Source organism: Marmota flaviventris, chromosome 3 (assembly GCF_047511675.1).
Source record: "Marmota flaviventris isolate mMarFla1 chromosome 3, mMarFla1.hap1, whole genome shotgun sequence".
Lineage (NCBI taxonomy): Eukaryota > Metazoa > Chordata > Mammalia > Rodentia > Sciuridae > Marmota > Marmota flaviventris.
This window is the reverse complement of record NC_092500.1, coordinates 7,054,948-7,077,917: the sequence shown is the minus strand read 5'-3', so window position 1 is coordinate 7,077,917 and position 22,970 is coordinate 7,054,948. Positions and strand designations below refer to the sequence as shown.

The window sequence follows — 22,970 nt, the reverse complement described above, 5'->3', positions numbered from 1 at the left end:
GGTCTTGCTGAGCTGCTTAGAGCCTTGCTAAGTTGCTGAGACTGGCTTTGAACTTCCGATCCTCCTGCCTTAGCCTCCTGAGCTGCTGGGATTATAGGCATGTGCTACCATGCCCAGCTCCCAACAGGATTTTATGAGAGAGAAAAGCTGAGTCTAAATTTTCCAGGTTCACTGTGAAGGGAGAATAAGAGAGGCTAAGGGAACAAAGTGTCCTAGGGTGCTGAGGCAGTCTGTATTCCTACTTTCTGTTTTAGTCAATTTTTTTGTTGCTGTGACCAGAAGACTTGACAAGAACAATATAGAGTTGGGGCTGGGGATGTGGCTCAAGTGGTAGTGCACTTGCCTGGTACGCTGCGGCCCGGGTTCAGTCCTCAGCACCACATACAAACAAAGATGTTGTGTCCGCCGAAAACTAAAAAATAAATATTAAAAAATATTTTAAAAAAATATAGAGGAGGGAAAGTTTATTTTGGTTCATGGTTTCAAAGGCTCAGTCCATGGCTGGCCAACTCCATTGCTCAAAGCCAAAGGTGAGTCAGAACATCATGGTGGAAGGGCATGTTGGAGGAAGGCAGCTCAGTATATGGCAACAGGAAGTAGAGACAGAGGTCTGCTCCCCAGGAACAAAATATAAACCCAGTGACCTACTTCTTCCAGCCACATTCTACCTGTGTGCAGTTACCACCCAGTTAATTCACCAATTAGGTGAAAGCTCATAACCTAATCATTGTACCGGCAAACATTCTTGCATTGTTTCACATGAGCTTTTGAAGGACACCTCATGTCTAAACCATAATACCTTCTTTCCCAGAGTCAACAAAATATTTCTATTAGCCCAGTGCTTTGTATTTATTGCACAAGAAGAGTAAAAATTAATGAACAAACATTGAGAATAGATGTGTGTTCAACAAGAAAAAGAAAATTAATTTGGCGATAAAGAGGGAGAAGAAAAACAGAAGCACTTTTCAATAAAGAAGCAACATGAGTCTGGCATCTAAATCCAAAAATTATATAACCAGGACTGGAAAAAGTCCATGTTACCAGTAATATGTCTGTTTTGGGAAGAATGAGTAAAATGAGCCTGCTTGAAAAAAAAGGCAGAAGTTAAGAATGAATTGACAAAAATAAGATCAATTGAATTCCTTTTTATTTCATTAAAATAGCAGCAGTAGCTAACATTTATTGAGTTCTTGCCCTGAACTAGAAGATGTGCTAAGAACATTGTGTGTGTCATTTTATGTGAACCCTAAACTGTGTGCTGTCTGCTTTTTTTCCAGTGTCTTGAAGCAGAGTCCAGATGTGGAACTCTCCTTCCCACAGCATCCACAGAACTCCAACCTCTTTAGTGGTGTAAAGAGGGGAACGTTGTTTCTTAGTTCATACCGGGTAATTTCTACTTCTCTTTTGACCTGCCAATTAATTCTATGTTTGGTTTTTTGAAAACTGGATGGAACTTAAACTGTGACTTTCATAGAGTTTTCAAACATTTGCACTTTGAGATTTTGCATGTTAAAGAGAGATGGAAGAAAACAGGTGATGTTCTTTGGATGCCAGAATGACCTTGCTCTTAGGAGTCTGAATCTATGGAGGAATTCTGCATCCTTTCCCAGAGTTTCTTTTCTCACTTAGGTGATTTTCGTGACTTCATGCTCAGTTAGTGATCCCATGTTGTCCTTTATGATGCCGTTTGATCTGATGAAGAACTGCACTGTTGAACAACCACTCTTTAATGCCAACTACATTCAAGGGACTGTTCATGCAGCTCCAGATGGTAAATCTTTCACCTCAGGTGTTTTTCTTTTTTCCCTTGAAAGATTCTAAATGATCTAGAAGGCTAAGATTCAGCCATGGTTCGTGTTGGAATTCATGAAACTGCCCTGCTTCTTTGAATATTGCTTCCTCAGTGACTGTGGTTGTCCTTCTGTTGCCAGCTGTGTCAGTCTCTTAGTAACTGTGTGTGCCCTTTCTTCCCACAGGTGGCTGGGAAGGACAGGCTACTTTTAAATTAGTCTTCAAAAAAGGAGGTGCCATCGAATTTGCTGAGTTGCTGATACAAGCTGCCGCTGCTGGTGAGCTTTGCTGATAAAGCTATTAAACAGTGTGGAGTTTGGAGGAATTGAAGTAGGACTGTTAGCTAAAATTTGCTGGCCTCTGTGATCAGGCAGTTGGTATTTGCACATGTATTCAGCAGGCATTTCCTGGACCTACCTAATGTGTGTCAAGTCCCATAATTTGTGTTGGGAACACAAAGATTATTCTGTCCCTCCCTGTCTGAGGGAGCTTTCAGTTAGACACCCCAGAGCCTAATTATACCTGATAGTATTTGTTCTTTAGATGCTGGTTTCACAGACCTTTTGAGTAGTCTCTTCTCTTGGTCAACCCCAGGTGGCTTAGCTTTTCTGCCTCTGGCATGACTTTTGATCTTCCCTGCTCTCTGTGGCCTTGTCTTTGCTTCTCTCAGCTTTAGTCTTTGTCTTCCATGAGAGGGGAGTATAGGTGCTTACTACTCTCCAGCACTGATTTAATAGATGTACCAGAAAACCCTTTCAAACTTTGACTACAAATATTCCTTTTGTGATGTATTTTTATTTAATTTAGCCTCTCTCCAGGTCCCTTACTCTCTCAACTTTTTTTTTTTTTTTTTTGTACCAGGGGTCAAACCCAGGAGGTTTAACTACTGAGCCACATCTCCAGTCCTCTTTATTTATTTATTTATTTTTAAATTTTGAGACACTGTCTTGCTAAGTTGCTGAGACTGGCTTTGAACTTGCTATACTCCTGCCTCAGCTTCCCAACTCATGGGATTACAGGTGTGTACCACCATGCCTGGATTCTCTCAACTTTTATACTAGACTTATACTTTCAATAAAAATAGACTTCTTTGTGTCTTATTCTCTTATCTCTGAACCTTTATACTCTTTGTTTTGTCTAGAATGCACTTTCCCTTCCTCCCTTGCCTTCCACCCCCAACTTCAGTCTAGTTGAGGCAAACACAATCTATTAGAGACAGATATATGCAGATACATATTATATTTTATGGCATGAACATATAGTATTAGAGACTTAAAGAAGGATTATATGAAGTTTCTTTCAGAAGACTAAATAGATCATGATGCTATAAACCATGGTTAACAATACGAGTCAGGGCTGGGGTTGTGGCTCAGAGGTAGAGCACTTGCCTAGCATGTGTGAGGCCCTGGGTTGGATTCTCAGCACCACATAAAATAAATGAATAAAATAAAGGTCCATTAATAACCAAAAAATATTAAAAGAGAAGGATGATATGAAGTTTCTTTCAGAAGGCTAAATAGATCATGATGCTATAAACCATGGTCAAGAATATGAGTCAGGGCTGGGGTTGTGGCTCAGTAGTAGAGTCCTCGCCTAGCATGCATGAGGCACTGGGTTTGATCCTCAGCATCACATGAATGTAAAATAAAGCTATTAGAAAAAAGAATATGAATCAATCTAAGTTGGAGAAAAAAATGAGTTCAATTTTAGAACCTAATTACATTGGTTAACGCTTATTAAATATCTATCATATATTGTGTAGTCTTCCAAGCCCCTTTATACGTGTCAACTTATTTAACCCTTATAAAAATCTTATGATGTAGGTACTATCATTATCTACACTTATAGATGGGGAAACTGAGTGAATGATGCTTACATAATTTCCCAAGACTATACTGTTAGCCAAAGCTCAACCTGTCCACCCCCCTCTCCTTTAAACTTTTTATTATAAAAATAGATCTAGAGGATGGGGTTATGGCTTAGTGGTAGAACACTTGCCTAGCATTTGTGAGGCATTGGGTTCAATTCTTAGCACTCACATAAATAAATAAAGGTCCATTGGCAATTTTTAAAGTATTTTTTTAGTTGTAGATGGACACAATATTTTTATTATTCTTTTTTTATTTGTTTATTTTTACGTGGTGCTGGGGACTGAACCCAGGCCTCACGCATTCGAGGCAAGTGCTCTACCACTGAGCTACATCCCCAACCCCAAGGTCCATTGGCAATTTAAAAAATAAAAAATAAAATAGATCTAGGGGCTGGAGATATAGTTCATAGGTAAAGCACTTGCCTCATAAGAATGAGGTCCTGGGTTCAATCACCAGCATCAAAATAAAAATAAAATAAATAAAATAAATCTAAAGAAAATTTTCAAGATGTTACAATGACTCCCTTTATCTAGATTTACCCATTATTAACATATTCTCATATTTGCTTTATAATATTCTTTTTTCTTTTTGTTTTGCTGAATGATTTGTTTTTGCTGAACTATTTATAAATATTCAAGTGTGAGCTCCTTAGAGTAGGGGCATTCTCTTATCCTAGCTCAATGTGTTTATCAAATTCAGAAATTTTAGTATTGATATAATATTATTTAATAGTTTATATTCAAATTCAAATGATTATCTCATTACTATTCCTCATTCTAATAGAACTCCCCCTACCGGCTCTAGAATCAAATCCTGGGTCACATATTGAATTTAATTGCCCTACATCCTTTGTCTAGTTTAATCTGGAACTTAGGTCTGTTTGTCTTTTATGACATTGATATTTTAAAAAGAACATAGTTGGGTTGGGGATATAGCTTGCCTAGCATACGTGAGGCCCTGAGTTTAATCCCAGCACTGTTTTTTCAAAAGGAGCTTATTGTTTTGTACAGTGACCCTCGGTTTGGGTTTGTTTCTTTCCTAATGATTATATTTAGCTCATGCATTTTGGCAAGTATACTACATAAGTGATGTCATGTCCTTTTGACTTTATACTTTTAAGCTCTGTGTCATATTAATTGTGTGGTATATGGGGATGCTAGAGGCCACTGGTCATGGAGCTTGGGGGTCCCAAAATGAGCTGTATCTACAAACTCATTTGGAAATCTTCTCACACAGATCTTCTTTGGAGCCATGTGTGCAGTGGGCTGTCTCAGAGAATTGAAGATAGATTCCAAGAGTCCTCAAAATTTAAGGAATGGAAAGGGAAAAGAAGAGAATGGAAGATAAGGGAATGAGTGATATGCAAAAAAAAAAAAAAAAAAGATTGAAAAAGGACCGAGTGAAAGGGAGGAGGAGAATCAAGTTAGTTTATTATCTGAAAGCCAAGGGGGAGAAATTTTCAAAAAATATGGGCTGATCAGCAACTTCAGAGATGTTTGGTAAAATGAAGACTAAGAAGTGTGCACTGCATGTGGAAATAGATTTCATTGAAATGCTGAGGAAGGGAGATGGTGGAAGAGCCACATTACAGAAGAGGAGTGAGAACAGGTTTTACAATTACTGTAATGATGCAGGATAAAGAGAGAGGGACTGAGGAGTTCACAAACCATACCCAGCTGCATGCTCCCTGGTGGTACAGAGGGCAGACAAGATCTGGAGCCTGAAATCAGATTACAAGGTGCCTGGCAGATAGAGGAAGTACATTGTGGGAGATTCAGGGTCAGGGGACACTTGGAAGTCTAGTCCTTGTATGTTGGAGGTGTTTGGGGAATTCAGGAAAATAGTTTACTGAGTGTTGAAATCACTCTTAGTTTGGGCCTCAGAGTACTGAGAAGAGCCTCTTTTTAGAATTATGTGCTAACAGTCAGGCAACTCAACTCCTGTTTGTGTTCTCATTAAGATCTGCTTCTTGGCCTGCAAAGCTAGGTGCAGAGTCTCAGCAGTTGTATAGCCACTTAGAAAGAATTTAAGCAACTTCTACGAACTTGGCCCAGTGTCTGGAACTGCTCTGGGTCTGATTAAGTTATGGCTTAAGTATTGGAAACTACCATCCCCTTCCTCCCATCCTGAGTTGGGGCTTGTGAGATAGACTCCTTTGAGACCCTTGGAGTTAACGACTAATCATGTTTTGTGATCTAATTCTGTGACCAGGAGGATGCCCTTCCCCTCTGCAGAGTTGACGTGTCAGGGCTCACTCTCTTTTTTTTTTTTTTCCTTTTCTTTCTCTCTCTCTCCCTTCCTTTCTTTTTCTTTTTCTTTCCTCTTTTTTTGGTACTGAGGTTTGAACCCAGGGGTGCTTTACCACTAAGCCACATCCTCAGCCATTTCTACTTAAAAAAATTTTTTTTGTAGTTGTAGATTGACAGCATGCCTTTATTTTATTTGTTTCATTTTTATGGGGTGCTAAGGAATGTTCTACACTGAGCTATAGCCCCTGGCTGTACTTTTTAAAATTTTGAGGCAGGGTCTTGCTAAGTTGCTTAAGGCCTAGCTAAGTTACTGAGGCTAGGTTTGAATCCACCTGCCTCAGCCTTCTGAGCCACTGGAATTACAGGTGTGTGCCACCACACCCAGTATGTAAGGGGTGTTTGATTCATGTATTTCACATATATTTATATTTTAGTTGTAGATGGACACAATATTTTTATTTTTTTACATGGTGCCGAAGATTGAACCTAGTGCCTCATGCATGCAAGGCAAGAGCTCAACCACTGAGCTACAACCCCAGCCCTCAAATATTTTTTTAAAAAACCTAGATGAGACAATTGGGAACATGACAGTTAACAAGGCACACATAGTTTCCAGCCTTTTTTAAACTTATAGTCTGGTGAGAGTCATATTAAAATAGGCAAACATATAAGTGAATAAAATAATTACTTGTTGAAGGAAATACTATAAAAGACATTGAAAAGGAAGGTTATTTAGATAAAGAGGTTAACTCTATATTGAATTGGTTAGGATAAATGCTGCTGGCTGCTGAAAAAGATAAACCCCAAGTTAACAGTGCTCAGACTGTAGATATTATGGCTTATAGAAAGGCTAATCAGCAGGGGCAAGAGAGGGCACTGTTCCATATAGTCATTTGGATACCTAGGTTAATAGGATTTCTGCCATCTTCAACATTTGCTGTCCATGGCTTCTTAGGGGCAGCCAGCAGAGAGGGAAAGAGAGTTAAGATTTTACCTGGGAACTTTTCATGGGCCAGGCCTGGAACTTGTGTACATTACTTCTGGTCACATGCCTTAGCCCAGAACTCAATGTGGGAAACTGATAATAGATCCCAAAGATATATCCATATCGTAATCCTTCAGAACCTGTTAACTTAATTGTAAAAACAATGTATGTAGATGTAATTAGTTTAAGGATCATGAAATGACAAGATCATCCTGGATTATTTTAGCAGCCCACAAATGCAGTCACAAGTGCTCTTCTAAGATATATAGAGGGGACAGACAGAAGTGCTTTTTTCTCTGCCACACTGCTGGTACATTCGTCTTTAATGGATATGTCTGGTCATCTTAATAAATCATGTGGAAGTTTTTTTCTCAATCTCTACTATGATAGGTAGAGACCTTGAATAATCATAGAAAAATGAGACACAATCTATCTCAAAGCATATAGTTCAGGATAGTGTCATATATATTTTTTATCTCATATCCCAAGAGTCTTGTGGGACATACATGTGAAATGGTGTTTAATGCTGTTGATTATTCAGTTGATTGCTGCTATGTATCTGACTTACAAAAATTAAAAGAGTTCCTATTTTACCATATTTGTCTTCACAGCTGCCCGGGGAACTCCACTTCGAATTATGAATTACTGGATCTCCACTCCAGGAATTTATGTTATTACTGGAGAGGGAAACATGTGCACTCAACAGACACCTTGTCAAGGTGAGATATGGTGGAAAGGTTTTCCTGTTAAAGGCTCACAGACCTATTTAGTGAAGCCTTATCCCAGCTCTACTGTAGGAGAGCAGCAGAGGTTCAGGGGCTGGGAAAATGGTTGAATCTGTGACTGTTTCCAGACTGAAACCTAGTGGCAAGTCAGCTGATGACTGAGCTTGCATTTCAGACTTAATTTTTTATTAGAGCATTATAATTATACATAGTATTTGGGTTCATTTTGAAAAAAAATCATACGTGCAAGGAATTTGATTTTAATCTCCATCCCCCCTATCTTTTCTCCCCTTTTCCTTCCCCTTATTCTCCTCCCTCCATTCTAGTGTACTTCCTTTCATTCCTTTATTTATTTATTTTTTAAAATATTTTTTTTAGTTGTAGTTGGACACAATACTTTTATTTTATTCATTTTTTTATGTGGTGCTGAGGATCAAACCCAGTGCCTCACACATGCTAGGCGAGCGCTCTACCGTTGAGCCACAACCCCAGCCACTATTTATTTATAATATTTTTTTTAGTTGTAGATGGACACAGTACTTTTATTTATTTTTATGTGGTGCTGAGGATCGAACCCAGTGCTTCACACATGCTAGGCAAGCACTCTTCCATTGAGCTACAATCTCAGCCCTATTTATTTATTTTTGATTGGTACTTTCAACATATTCCGTATATAAAGATGGAATTTTCAGGCCCGATGGCTGTGGGCTCAGGAGGTTAAGGCAGGAGGATTGAGAGTTCAAAGCCAGTCTCAGCAATTTAGTGAGACCCTAAGCAACTTAACACCCTGTTTCTAAATAAAGTATATATATTTTTAAAAAAAGGGCTGGGGATATAACTCAGTGGTTAAGCACCCCTGGGTTCAATCCCCAGTATATAAAAAAGAAGATGGAATCACCTTTGGTACATTTATATATGTATATAAATGATTTTGTTAAATTCATTTCTTCCTTCCTTCCTCCTTCTCCTCCTTCTATTCCACTCATCCTCCCTCTATCTTCCTTCTACCACTATAACCTTTCTCCCCTTAGTTTGCTTTAGCTTCTACATATGAGAGAGAACATTTGACCCTTGATTTCTGAGCCTGGCTTATTTCACTTAGCATGATTTTCTCCATTTCCATCCATTTACCAACAAATGCCATGATCTCATTCTTCTTTATGATTGAATAAAACTTCATTGTGTATATATACCACATTTTATTGATACATTCATCTATTGACAGGCATCTGAGTTGTTTCCATAATTTGGCTATTGTGAATTGTGCTGCTACAAACATTGTAATGGCTGTATCACTATAATATGCTAATTTTAGTTCTTTCAGGTAAACACTGAAGAGAAGGCTAGTTGGGTCATAAAGTGGTTCCATCCATAGTTTTTAAAAATTTATTCATTTTTAAAATTTTTTTTACTTGTTGATGGATATTTATTTATTTATATGTGGTGCTGAGAATCAAGTCCATTGCCTCACACATGCTAGGTGAGAGCTCTACCACTGAGTCACAACTGCAGCCCCCGGATCCATAGTTTTTTGAGGAATCTCCACACTGCTTTCCATAGTGGTATAATTTGCAGTCCTTCCAGTAATGTATGAGTGCATCTTTATTCCCACATCCTCGCTAGCATTTATTATTGTTTGTTTCTTTTTTTTTTTATATTGTTTGTTTCTTGATCATTGCCATTGTTGACTGGAGTAAGATGAAATCTTATGGTAGTTTTGATCTTATATCCTGTTACTTAGCCAAATTCATTTGTCAGCTCTAAAAGTCTTCTGGTGGAAGTTTTTCAATCTTCTACATATAGGTCTATGTCATTAGCAAACAGTGATAGTTTGACTTCTTCTTTTCGATAGTTGAGTCATAGGATGGTTCTATCCCTAGTGTTTTGAGGAGTCTCCATACTGCTTTCCAGAGTGGTTGTATTAGTCTGCTGTCCCACCAGCAATGTACAAGTGTACCTTTTCCCCACAACCTTGCCAGCATTTGTTATTGTTTGTATTCATGATCATTGCCATTCTTGACTAGAGTAAGAAGAAGTTTTGCTATAATTTTGATTTGCATTTTCCTGATTTCTAGAAATGTTTATTCATATATTTTCATGTTTTTTCATATATTGCTAGAGATATTTTTTCATGTATTTGTGGCCATTTGTGTTTCTTCTTTTGAGAAGTTTCTGTTTAATTCTTTTGCTCAGATATTGATTGGGTTATTTGGGGGTTTTTTTGGTGTAAGTTTTTTGAGTTCTTTGTGTTTTCTAGATAATAAACCCCTATCAGCAGGTAGTTGGCCAAGATTTTTTCCCATCCTGTAGGCTCTGTCTTCATGTTCTTAATTGGTTCCTTTGCTGTGTAGAAGCTTTTTAGTTCTATGGCATCTCACTTATTAATTCTTTGTTTTATTTCTTGAGCTTTAGGGGTTTTGTTAAGGAAGTTAATGTCAGCATCTATATGATGAGGTGTTTTCTTCTAGCATTTGCAAGGTATCTGGTCTAATTCTTAAGTCTTTGATTCATTTTTATTTGAGTTTTTGTGCAGGGCAAGAGATAGGGGTCTAGTTTTATTTTTCTAAATATAGCTATCTAGTTTCCCAGAACCATTTATTAAAAAGGCCATCTCTTCTCTAAAATACATTTTTGGCACCATTGCCAAGTATAAAATGGCTGTGAGTATGTAGATTTGTCTCTATGTCTTCTATTCTGTTCCCTTGGTCTTCTTCATGGCTATAGCCAATACCATGCTGTTTTTGTTACTACAGCTCTGTAGTATAATTCAGATCAGGTATTGTAGTGTCTCCTGCTTTGCTTTTCTTGTGTGTATTGCTTTGGCTATTCTAGGTCTATAATTCTTCCAAATGATTTTAGGAATTGTTTTTTCTTTATTCCAGAGGTGCAAGGATGATTTAATATATGCAAATCAATAAATCTAATTCATCACATTAATAGAATTAAGGACAGAAATTACTTAGTCATCTCAGTAGATGCAAGAGAAGGCCCTTGACAAAATTCATCAACTATTCATGATAAAAAACATTGAAGAAACTAGGGATAAGAGGAACCTATCTCAACATTAAAAGCTATATATGTCAAACCCAAAGCCAACCTCATAGTAAAAGGAGAGAAATCGAAAGCATTTTCTTTAAAATCTGAGACAAGCAAGGATGTCCATTCTCACAACTCCTGTTTAATATAGTGCTAGAAATTTTAGCCAGAACGATTAGGCAAGAGAAGGGATAAAAATAGCAAAGGAAGAAATCAAATGTTCACTGTTTGCAGATGATATGATCCTATACCTAGAATATCCAAACAACTCCACCAAAAGACTGCTAGAGCTAATAAACAAATTTGGCAAAGTAGCAGGTTACAAAATCAACATACAAAATCAATAGCATTCCTATATATCAAGAATAAATCTGCTAAGAAAAAAATCAGGAAAACAATTCCATTCACAATAGCTTTGAAAAAAATAAAATACCAAGGAATAAATCTAAAGGAGGTGAAAGACCTCGAAAAGTATAGAACATTGAAGAAAGCAATTGAAGAGGACCCCAGTGTCGCGTCCCCTCGCCAGCAAGGAAGACACGACACAGGATTCTTCTTTCAGCAGTTTATTCAGGCCTTGAGTCATGTATCATCTTCTAGCGACCCCCCGCCGAGCGCCCAAGCATAGCCTAATAAAGCCTCCCGCATACCAATCTTAAGCCGCCACGTGGATCTTTCTCATAGGGCGGTCAGGGATTGCGCGCCAACTCTCCATAAAAGGAGTTGTTTACCACAGGCCACAGTGGAAGCCGGCCGCCATCTTCTAATGGCGGCCACGATCTATAACAATGGCTTACCACAGTTCCCCCTTTTATTTTATATAACAATGCAGGCGAAAGTAGAGGTCCTATCCCACTGCAGAAGTGGCTGCAATGTATGGTTCAGTCCTAAGGAGGCGCCTTCCCCAGACCTGATCCCATATCAGCCGACGCCTTTTTTCGTAGGGCGGGGCGTGGACGTCAAACCCGCATGCAATAAGACATGCTTTCCTTGAGGTCCGCTGAGGGATCACTCAAGTGCAGTGCCTTGCCTCGCATCCTGCATCGTGACGACGGCGAGAAGAAGTAGGATAACACAGGTAGCCTGGTAAAAATAACAAAATTTAAGTTGGCAACACCATCCCCAAGCCCTAGAGAAATGTATAGATTCTATAGCAGAGAAGAAGTACCAGTCCTGAAACCCATCTGCGTGCAATGGTAACAAGACCTGCAGAGTGCAAAGGCTATTCAGCACTGGGAGAGAATAAGAAAGAGGGCAAGCCAATCCCAGTGCAATGTGAAACTAACTTGGGGTGCAATGGCCTTGCCCAGAAATCACTGTTTAAGCTGTGCAAGCCAGATTTGTGGAGAAATGCCATTTTCTAAGGCTGCAAGAGCCTGTACAATCATAGCCTTTTCTTGTGCATGGCGAGTTTTAAGGCGACAGAGAAGCCACAAACAAAGCACAACACCGAAGCAACAAATAGCACCAAAAATGCCCACTCCCACCCATTCCTTAAAGAAGGAAAAAGCAGAGGATAGCCAACTGGTGAATTGACCCAAAGTCACTGGTTCGACACGGGTACTATTCAAAACAGCAATCTGCGTTAGTTGAGACTGGATCAAGTTTTCTGCTTCCATGGACCAGGTTCCGGATAGATACTCCCCGATGATGCGGGAGACATTCCTGGAATCATTAAATCTGACAGAGGTTATACATAAATGCACACGTTGATCGACACAACCCAAATGTACTAGATTAGACAACTCCTCAACCTAAGCTTGAAGCAGATCTATCCTTTGATTAGCAGCCAGAATCCCAGATAAAATGTGTTGATTAATTCTACTTTGAGATTCAAGTATGGTGGATGTTTGTTGAATAGCCTGATTAATAGTGGCAGCAGTTTGTACCTGGCTGGCCATGGCTACTCCAGCTGTAACCGCTGCAACAGCAGATACCGCCACAGCTGTCACTATAGCTGCCGTAATTCCAAAATCTCTACGGGCTCTAATCAGTTCAACAATAGGAAAAGATTCTGGATCTGCAGTAACCGGGATCGGGACAAAGGTTGGAATTTTCATAATCACTGCCATAGTCCAGGAGCCATTCCAACACTCAGACAAATAGCAGGTAACATTAGAACAATTAAGCATCCCCTGTGGTGTATCATTAGCCAAAATAAACAGGAACGGAGATTGGAGACAGACTGCTGCGGAGGGTAATGTAGCATTAGATAATTGTGAATTATTTGCAGAAATTTTAAGCCTCCTACCTCGCCCCGAGTCTTGGATAATGCCAGAAACATTAAACAGCCAACTTTGGACTCCTCGTAATTGAGCCAAAGCGGAAATATCAGCTGTGGCTCCCTTTTCATTGGAAATCAACCATTGAAACCAAGACCAACCTGCTCCTATAGAGGAATTATTGTTGGAAGAATTATACAAGTATCTTTTAAGAGAGGGGGAAAGAGAGAAACCTTTAGCGACCTGATGTTTCTCCCAAGAATGATCTTGGCAAGGCGTGAATGTTGGGGGGGTATCCTGTTTGTTGATTAGTAAACCTGCCTTGCCCCCAAAGCATATCCTTATCCCAGGCAGGGCGTCCCGCTGCATGATTTTGGGCAGCTTGCTCTACTGCACCCTCTAGCATAAATGCTCTCCAATCCAAGTACTTCCCTGGGGAAACACAAGCACGGACTAGACTAGCCCAATCTGAAGGAGTCATGCAAAATCTAGTAAGTCCCTCCACCTGAGTAAGGGTGAAAGCGGCATCCATGCCATAAGTGCGGACAGATTCTGCCAAGGTTTTAATTATCTTAAAGTCTAAAGGCTCATGATATCTTCCCCTGTTATTGTCCTGAAATACAGGGTATGCAAGTCCCATATCTGTATTAACTGTCCTCCAAACTTGCGCATGAAAAGATCTCCCGGAACCTTGGCTTCCCCCCACATACGGGGGTGGGGCAACCGGCACCATATCTTCTTCTAGATATTCTACCTCCTCCTCCTCAGAGTTTTGTTGACCGATATTAGATCCCTTCCCCTTCTTAAAGTAGGCCTGCGTGCCCTGTATCTCCTTTTTCTTCTTCTTCATTTTTATCTTGCGTAGTTGTAGCAATATATCAAGGTCCTCAGAACTCTCTGAGTCGCTTGTGTTCTCAGGCGTTTTTAATTCGGTCAAGTCTGGGTAGAGCCTTCTCCTATTTTTATTTTCAGGCTCTTTTGCCTTCTCACTACTCTTACTCTTAATACTCTCTGCCACTTCACTATGTGATCCTTCAGATTTTTCCTCATGTAGTTGCTCAAGAACAGCTTGACCCTCACTCACAGCTTCTTGGCATTTACTATCTACTATACATCCTCTAACTAACTTCCAAAGTGGTATAACACCACCCTCTAAGGTGCCTTGCTCACGAGCGAAATCTAGATCTTTCCCTAATTTGTCCCAGCTAGGAATCGTAAGACTCCCTGAAAAGGCAAACCAAGGAGCCGCTATATCAGCTTCTCTCAAAAACATTTGCAAAGTGCTCTGCTTTACCTTAAGTCCCTTTGAACGTAGCAACCCATCTAGGGCCAACAAAATTGGGCTTGAAGAGGTAGCGCCCATAATGTCTCCAAAGATATAATGAAAGTGAAAGTACAAAAATCCCCGCTCTCTCCCTTTCTACAGAGGAGCGTCCCGTTCTATGAAATCCCCGCTCTCTCCTTTTCTACAGAGGAGCGTCCCGCTATTAGCTTGCGGATTCCCACTTACCTCGGAACTTACTGGTGCACCACCCTGACTGCTGAAAGTTCTGGATCCTGGGTTCGAGGAATATTAATTCCCCGTGCGGGCCACCAAGTGTCGCGACCCCTCGCCGGCAAGGGAAAACACGACACAGGATTCTTCTTTCAGCAGTTTATTCAGGCCTTGATTCAAGTATCATCTTCTAGCGACCCGCACCCGACACACCCAAGCACAGCATAATAAAGCCCCCCCCGCAGCCCAATCCCAAGCCGCCACGTGGATCTCTCTCATAGGGTGGTAAGGGATTGCGCGCCAACTCTCCATAAAAGGAGTTGTTTACCACAGGCCACAGTGGAAGCCGGCGCCATCTTCTAATGGCGGCCACGATCTATAACAATGGCTTACCACACCCCAGGAGATGGAAAGAGCTCCCACATTCTTGGATGGGCAGAATTAATATTGTCAAAATGATCATGCTACCAAAAGCAATATACGGATTCAAGGCAATCCCCATTAAATAACCAAGGGCATTCTTCATAGAACTAGAAAAACCATTCCTAAAATTCATTTAGGAAAATAAAAGACCCAGAATAGGTGTATTAGGGTTCTCTAGAGGAACAGAATCAATAGGAAGTATAATTATAAAAAGGGAATTTATTAGATTGACTTATATGACTAGAAGCTGGATAGTCCACAGTGGCCGTCTACAGGCTGGAGATCTGGAGGAACTAGTAGCTGCACAATCCAAGATGCTAAAGCCTCAGAACAAGAGGGATCAAAGCTGCTACCCCAGTCCCAGACCTAATGCTCTGGAAACTCCCTGGAGAATCACTGGCATTGTTCCCTTTGGAAGAGTGAAGGAGTGAGAGTCTGATATCCTCAGGTGATTGCAGTAGCAATCAGGAACCCGTTAAAGAAGAATCAAGTTTGCATCTACTGCTGCTTTCTTGTTCTTCCAACTTTATTCTACCCAAGCTGTGGAAACAGTGCTGCCCACACTTAGGGAGGGTCTCCACTTCTGTTTGCTATCCCACATGTCAATCATTACTAGACACACCCTCATTGACACACCCAGAAACCTCTTAGTCTTTGGCATTTCTTAATCCAATCAAATCGGCAATTCAAAATAACCATTGCAATAGCCAAAGTCATTTTAAGCCAAAAAACAATGCTTAAGGCACCACAGTACCTGACTTCAAATTATACTGCAGATCTATAGTAACAAAAACTGCATGGTACTGACATAAAAATAGACACATAGACCAATGGTACAGAAAAGAAGACACAGACAAACCACACAGATACAGTCATCTGATTCTTGACAAAGGTGCCAAAAACATATATTGAAGAAAAGACAGGCTTTTAGACAAATGGTGCTGGGACAACTGGTTATCCATATGTAGAAGGATGAAACTACACCTTTATCTATTACCCTGCACAACAATGAACTCAAAATGGATCAAAGACCTCAGAATTAGACCAGAAACTGTGCAGCTCCTAGAAGAAAACGTAGGGTCAATATTTTAGATTTTAGGTACAGGTAATGACTTTGTCTATAGAATCCTAAACCTCAGGAGGGAATGAGAATTAAAACTACAGTGAAGGCTGGGGATGTGGCTCAAGCGGTAGTGCGCTCCCCTGGCATGCGTGCGGCCCAGTTTCGATCCTCAGCACCACATACAAACAAAGATGTTGTATCTGCCGAAAACTAAAAAATAAATATTAAAAAAAACTACACTGAGATTTTATCTCGCACCAGTCAGAATGACAGTCATCAGTATTACAAAGAATAATAAATGCTGTAGGGGATGTGGAGAAAAATGAACACTTTCACACTGATGATGGGACTGTAAATTAGTACAACTGCTATGAAAATTAGTAGAAGCTCCTCAAAATACTAGGCATGGAACCACTCCATGGTATGTACCTACAAATCCCATCAGTATGTACCAACAATTTCTATCACTATGTACAACTATAATACACCAAAAAGTGGGGGGGGGCGGGGAGAATTGCTTATAATTCTGTAAGAATGTCATTGGTATTCTGATGGGGATTTCATTGAATGCGTATATTGTTTTTGGTAGTGTGGTCATTTTGACAATATTAATTCCACCTATCCAAGAACATGGAAGGTTCTTCTACCTTTTGAGGTCCTCTTCAATTTCTTTCTTCACTGTTCTGTGATTTTCATTGTACCCCTTGATTAAATTAATTTCCAAGGTTTTTTTTTTTTTTTTGGAGGTTATTATGAATGGAATTGTTTTCTTGATTTCTTCCTCCGCTGAATTACTGTTGGAGTATAAGAAAGCTATATATTTATGAGGTTTGGTCTTGTATTCTCCTATTTTGCTGAACTCACTTATTAGCTCTAGAAGTCTTCTGGTGGAGTTTCTTGGGTCTTCTAGATGTAGGGTCATGTCATTGGCAGAGAGAGTTTGACATCTTTTCTAATTTGTATCTGTTTGATTTCCTTTTGTTGTCTGATCATACTGGCTAATGTTTCAAGAACTACATTGAATAAAATTGGTGAGAGTAGACATTCTTGTCTTGTTCCTGATTTTAGAGGAAATGTTTTTAGTTTTTCTCCATCAGTATGCTGTTGGCTTTGGGTTTGCCATAAGTAGCCTTTACGATGTTGAAGTAAGTTCCATAGATCCCTAGTTTCTCCAGTGTTCTTAACATGAATGGGTGATGGATTTCATCAAAGGCCTTTTCTGTATCTTTTGAGATAATTATATGATTCTTATTCTTAATTCTATTTATGTGGTGAATTACATTTATTGATTTGTGTTTGTTGAACCAACCTTGCATCTTGGGATAAAACCTACTTGATCATGGTGTATTATCATCTTAATATTTTAAAAAATTTTTTTAGTTGTCAGTGGGCCTTTATTTAATTAATTTATTTATTTATATGTGGTGCTGAGAGTTGAACCCAGTGCCTCACACATACTAGAAGAGTGCTCTATGACTGAACTGTGACACCAGCCTCTTAATATGTTTTTGACTGCAGTTTGCTAATGTTTTATAAGAATTTTTGCATTTATGTTCATCAGGGATATTAGTGTAGTTTTCTTTATTTTTTTAGTTGTCAATTGAGTCTCAGCAAGACTCAAACTCAGTGCCCCACACATGCTAGGCAAGTGCTTTACCACTGAGCCACAACCCCAGCCCTTGGTCTATAGTTTTCTTTCCTTGATGTGTCTTTGTCTGGTTTTTGTATCTGGGTTATACTAGCTTTATAGAATGTTTTTGGACGTGTTCCCTCCCTTTCAATATCATGGAATAATTTGAGAAAGACTGGTGTTACTTCTTCTATAAAGGTCTATTAGAATTCAGCTGAGATTCCATGCGGTCCTGGGCTTTTCCCTTTTGGAAAGCTTTTAATTGATGTTTTAATGTCATTATTTGATATTGATCTGTTTAGGTTTTCTAGATCTTCCTGATTTAATTTGGACAGGTTATAGGTGTCTAGAAATTTGTCAATGTCTTCTAGGTTTTTCAGTTTATGGTAGTATAAATTTTCAAAATAAATTCTGGTAATTCTGTGGATTTCAGAAGGTTCTGTGGTGATATCTCCTTTTTTATCTCTGATCATATTTATTTGGTCACATTCTTTCTTTTGTTAGTTTGGCTAAGGGTTCATCAGTCTTATCTTTTCAAAGAACCAATTCTTTGCATTGATACTGTGTATTGTTTTCTTATTCTTTCAATTTCAATTGATTTCAGCTCTGATCTTAATTATTTATTTACTGGTTTTGGAGTTAGTTTGTTCTTCTTTTTCTAAGACCTTGAGGTAGGGCATAGCTTATTTATTTGGCATTTATTTTTTAAATGGAAGCACTCAGTGCTATTAATTTTTCTCTTAGAATTGCTTTCATACTGTCCTAGAAATTTTGATACATTGTATTTCTGTTCTCATTTGTTTTTAAGAATTTCTTGATTTATATTCTCATTTATTTTTTATTTTTTAAATTTTATTTTAAAAATATTTTTTAGGTGGCTGGGGTTGTGGCTCAGTAGCAGAGAGCTTGCCTCCCACATGTGAGGCACTGGGTTCAATCCCCAGCACCACACAAAAATAAATAAATAAAATGAAGGAATGTGTACATCTACAACTAAAAAAAAAAAATTAAAAAAAAATATTTTTTAGTTGTAGATGGACACAATACCTTTATTTATTTATCGTTATGTGGTGCTGAGCCAGGTCTTACCCATGCTAGGCAAGCACTCTACCACTGAGCCACAACCCCAGCACCTATATTCTCTTTATTTTTTGATCCATTCTTTATTTAAGAGAGTCTTGTTCAATTTCCATATGTTTGTATGGTTTCTCAGGCTGGTCAGAGTTGCTGGGATTACAGTCATGCATCACTGGGCCCAGCTCTGCTTCATTCATATATATATCTATATCTCCAAAGTTTTCCATATGTATATGTGTGTGTGTGTGTGTGTGTGTTCACAGTGCTATAAATTCAGTGCTATCAATTCCTCTTTCAGCATTAATTTCACTGCATCCCACAAATTTTGATAGGCTGTATTTTCATTTTTGTTTAGTTTGATCCAATGGGGGAAAAGAAGGCATTCTTAATTTCTCTTTTACTGTTTCTTATTTCTGGCATTTTCATTTGATTCTAAGAATTTCCATCTCCCTATATGTTAGTTTTTTATCATGTTATAATTTGGATCTGGAATGTCACCCAAAGGCTCATGTATTAAAGGCTTGGTCCCCAGCTGTTGGCAGTATTGAGAGGTGGTGGAACTTTAGGAGGTGAGACCTAGCTGGAAGAAGTAGGTCACTGGGGGTATGTCCTTGAAGGGTATACCTTGTCCTTGCCCACCCCCTCTTCTTCCAGGCTGCCATGAGGTGAGCAGCTGTGTTTCATGTTGTGCTCTCTGCTATGATGTTTTGCCTTGCTAAAGGCCCAAGAGCAATGGGGTCAAATGACTATGGATTGAAACCTCTGAAACTGTGAGCCAAAATAAATCTTTGCTTCTTTAAGCTAAAATTTTCATGTATTTGGTCACAGCAACAGAAAGTTAATATGTTACTGTAATATAATACCTGAGATAATTAACTTAAAAAAATAAAAGAATTTTTTTGGACTCATGGTTTAGGAGGTCCAGTCCATGATAATTACCTTACTGTTTTGGACCTGTGGCAAGGCAGCACATCATCATGACAGTGTGTGGCAGAGCAAAACCTCAGAGGCAGAGAGAAAGAGGAAGAGATGAGAGTCCTGTAGTCTCCTTCTGACTACCCTCAATGACCAAGGTCTTCCCATAAGGCTCCTTCTCCTGAAGATTCACAATACCTCCTAATAGTGCTACCCTGGGAACCAAACCTTTAACACATGGACCTTTGAGGGATATTCAAGATCCAAATGATAGCACCCTGAATACACTACAATCTGTTCTTATGTGATATCTGTTTTTTCCTTTGGAGTTCTTTCTAGATTATTCATAATTATTTTAATTTCCCAATATGATAGTTCCAAACTCTGCATCACATCTGAGAATAGTTTTTATTCTTTCTTTGGCTCATTAGGCTTTTTTTTTCTTGCCTTTTATTAAGGCTTGTGTTTTTTTGTTGAAAAGTTGGACATGATCTGTTAAGTTATAGTAACTAAGGTATTTAGGCTTTTAATGTGAGTTTTTAAAAATCAGTCTGGCTAGGAGTTAAACAGTGTTTAGTGTTTGCTCTGGTTGTAGTATCAAAGGCTTAAGTTCCTCTTAGTTTCCTCTCCAACCCCGTTCCATGCCTTCTGTTGTCTTTAGTTTTCTGTAAGAACTCCATCTTAAAGTGTGTTGCATTTCTCTCTCCATTGTTATCAAATAGGAAAAAAGTCCAGTTACTGACTTCTCTGGGTAAGGTGATCTCTACTGTGATTTTCTGTATTCACTTTTCTCTCCATGTTTAGGGGTGCTAAGTTGCCTTGTGACCTCAGTTCTTTGATGGATGTAGGAAAAGTCGTTGATTTTCAGTTGAGAATGAAAACGCTAGCTTCTAAGCTTGTAACATCTCTCAGGCTGGACATTTTAAATGGGTGATGACCTTACGCATGTTCACATGAGAGGCAAGTTCAAAAGGGCTTTTCACCAGACACACTTCATTTAGGCATCAATCTATTTGGAGCTACTTGCTTTAACACTAAGTTTGTCACTGAAATTGTTGGTTGAGTCATTATTACAATACTTGAAAGATTTATTTTAAAAAGATTTTATAAGACCAAATACATTAGTTGAGAAGAGCTGAATTCATAATGAAGAATGAATGAAATGCTATTTATTTGTTATCTACTATATATTTGTCATCTACTATAGAATCAGTTAGCTTAAATATATGTATGAATTACACCAAAATAACTTTATAGTTGTTCATTCACCTTGGCCCATTTAAGTCACTTTGGGGAATGTGGCCCAAGGAAATGAAGCTCCTGTTTATTATAATAGTAATTGGAAATTTGGATACAACATGCTTTCTTTTTTTTTAATTTTATTTTTAGTTGTAGATGGACACAATACCTTTATTTTACTTATTTATTTATTTTTTTATGTGGTGCTGAGGATCGAACCCAGTGCCTCACGCATGCTAGGCAAGTGCTCTACCACTGAGCCCCAGCCCCAGCCCCGGAAACAGCAGGCTTTATAACAACAGGGAAATTAAGTAGCATCAATCCATATAACAAATTATCATCCTGCTTTCAATGTATGAAGTAAATTAATGATATAAAGAATTTTAAATAATATTAACAAAAAAGTAAAAATTACATATCAATATGATCATGATTGTATAAAAATTTTCACCAAGATTCTATGAAGAAATACATCAAACTAGTATTTTTTTTTTTTTTTTTTTTTAGTTGTAGTTGGACACAATAAAAAAAATTTATTTTTTTGGGCTGGGGATGTGGCTCAAGCGGTAGCGTGCTCGCCTGGCATGCGTGCGGCCCGGGGTCAATCCTCAGCACCACATACAAACAAATGTTGTGTCCGCCGAAAACTAAAAAATAAATATTAAAATTCTCTCTCCCCTCTCTCTCTCTCTCTCTCTCTTTAAAAAAAAAAAATATATTTTTATGTGGTGCTGAGGATTGAACCCAGGGCCTGGCAAATGCTAGGCAAGCGCTCTACCACCGAGCCACAACGCCAGCCCTAGTATTTGTTTTTTGATAATGAAATTATAGATGACTTTCTTCTTTATTCACTTTTTACCCTCTATAGTCCAAATAAATTTTCCTCACTGAGCATGTAGTACCTTATTCATAATCAAAACAAACTTTATTAAATAAAATATGTATCTGTGCACAACTATAAATAATGTACCAATTTAACTATAGGATTGTTTTTATGTTCTTTTGCGTCTCTCCACAATAGGAAATGATAAAGCTTTTAGCTGGTATGGCTGAAGAAAAAATGTTTTAGCATTATTCTACCTGAATTCTCTTCTTCTGTTAGTTTGCCTCAGTGTTTTCTGTTTTTGTTTTGATGTTCTTTCCTCTCATTTATTCTTTGTCTCCAGAATAACTGAATTGTTTTTTCTCTCTTTGTCATTCCCAGTTTTGGTTTATGGAGGCCCCCAGTCAGGGTATGGAGCCCCTCCTGCAGGATATGGAGCCCCCTCTGCAGGATATGGAGCCCCTCCTATGGCATATGGAGCCATTCCTGTAGGATATGGAGCTCCCCCTCCAGGATTTGGAGCCCCCCCTCCAGGATATGGAGCCCTCCCTCCAGGATATGGAGCCCCCCCTCCAGGATATGGAGTCCCACCTCCTGGATATGGAGTCCCACCTCCTGGATATGAAGACCCATCTTCGAGAAGCTCAAGACCTGTAGCCCCCCCCTTCTAGATCCCCAGCTCCACCTGCTGGATCTGGAGTCCAGAATCCCAAAACTATAACAGCACAGACTCCTGGACATGAAGCTTCTTCTCCCTCTACCTCAGCTTCTGCGGCCTATTCTCTCACTTCTAAAATGTAAACCTTGACTACTTATCAAGCAAAGCAGCACCCTAACATTGAAGTCAAAATAAGGGAGAGGATGCAGGTATACTGATAACAGGCCTATACTCCTTGAAAGGGCAATCGTAAGGTAAGGCTAGGCTTTATTTCTATGCCTATATTTTATATTTTTAAACTAATTACTTAATTGTTATTATTATTGCAGTTCTGGGCATTGAATCTAGGACCTCGTACATCTTGCACATGCTAGGTAAGCGCTCTATCACTGAGCTATATATCTGCTCCCCCAACCCTCCTAGATTTTAGAAGCAGACTCATCTTTTGGTTATCTGGGCTAAAGGAGCATTACAGGGCTATTTTCCCAATATTGCCAATAATTTGGTTGACTTTGGGCTGCATTTTTAACATTTTGTATAAGAGTTTGGAAAAGCTTCCTGCTTTTCTCCTTATCCCTCTTCAAGAAACATTTATTATGCTTTCTTTATAGGCACTGAGACATGTGCTAAGAATATCATGATGAACACAGTTATTTTCCACATTATTCTGTACATTAATGAAAGGATGGAATAACCTAAATTTCCAGTAATAAGAGAGAATTTTATACATTATGATATATTTATACAATGAAGTATTATGCAGCTGTT

The 22,970-nt window shown here is 38.8% G+C and overlaps 1 protein-coding gene across 1 annotated transcript in view; it reads left to right on the top strand.

Annotated features, from left to right (window-relative positions):
• Wbp2nl (WBP2 N-terminal like) overlaps nt 1-22,345 on the top strand; it is a 40,643-nt gene extending 18,298 nt beyond the window's left edge. Inside the window, 6 exon segments of the mRNA XM_071609137.1 lie at nt 1,278-1,386; nt 1,630-1,771; nt 1,977-2,069; nt 7,508-7,615; nt 21,926-22,199; nt 22,201-22,345. Of these exon segments, the coding sequence (XP_071465238.1) occupies nt 1,278-1,386; nt 1,630-1,771; nt 1,977-2,069; nt 7,508-7,615; nt 21,926-22,199; nt 22,201-22,345 (871 nt within the window).
• The last annotated feature ends 625 nt before the right edge of the window (nt 22,346-22,970 follow it).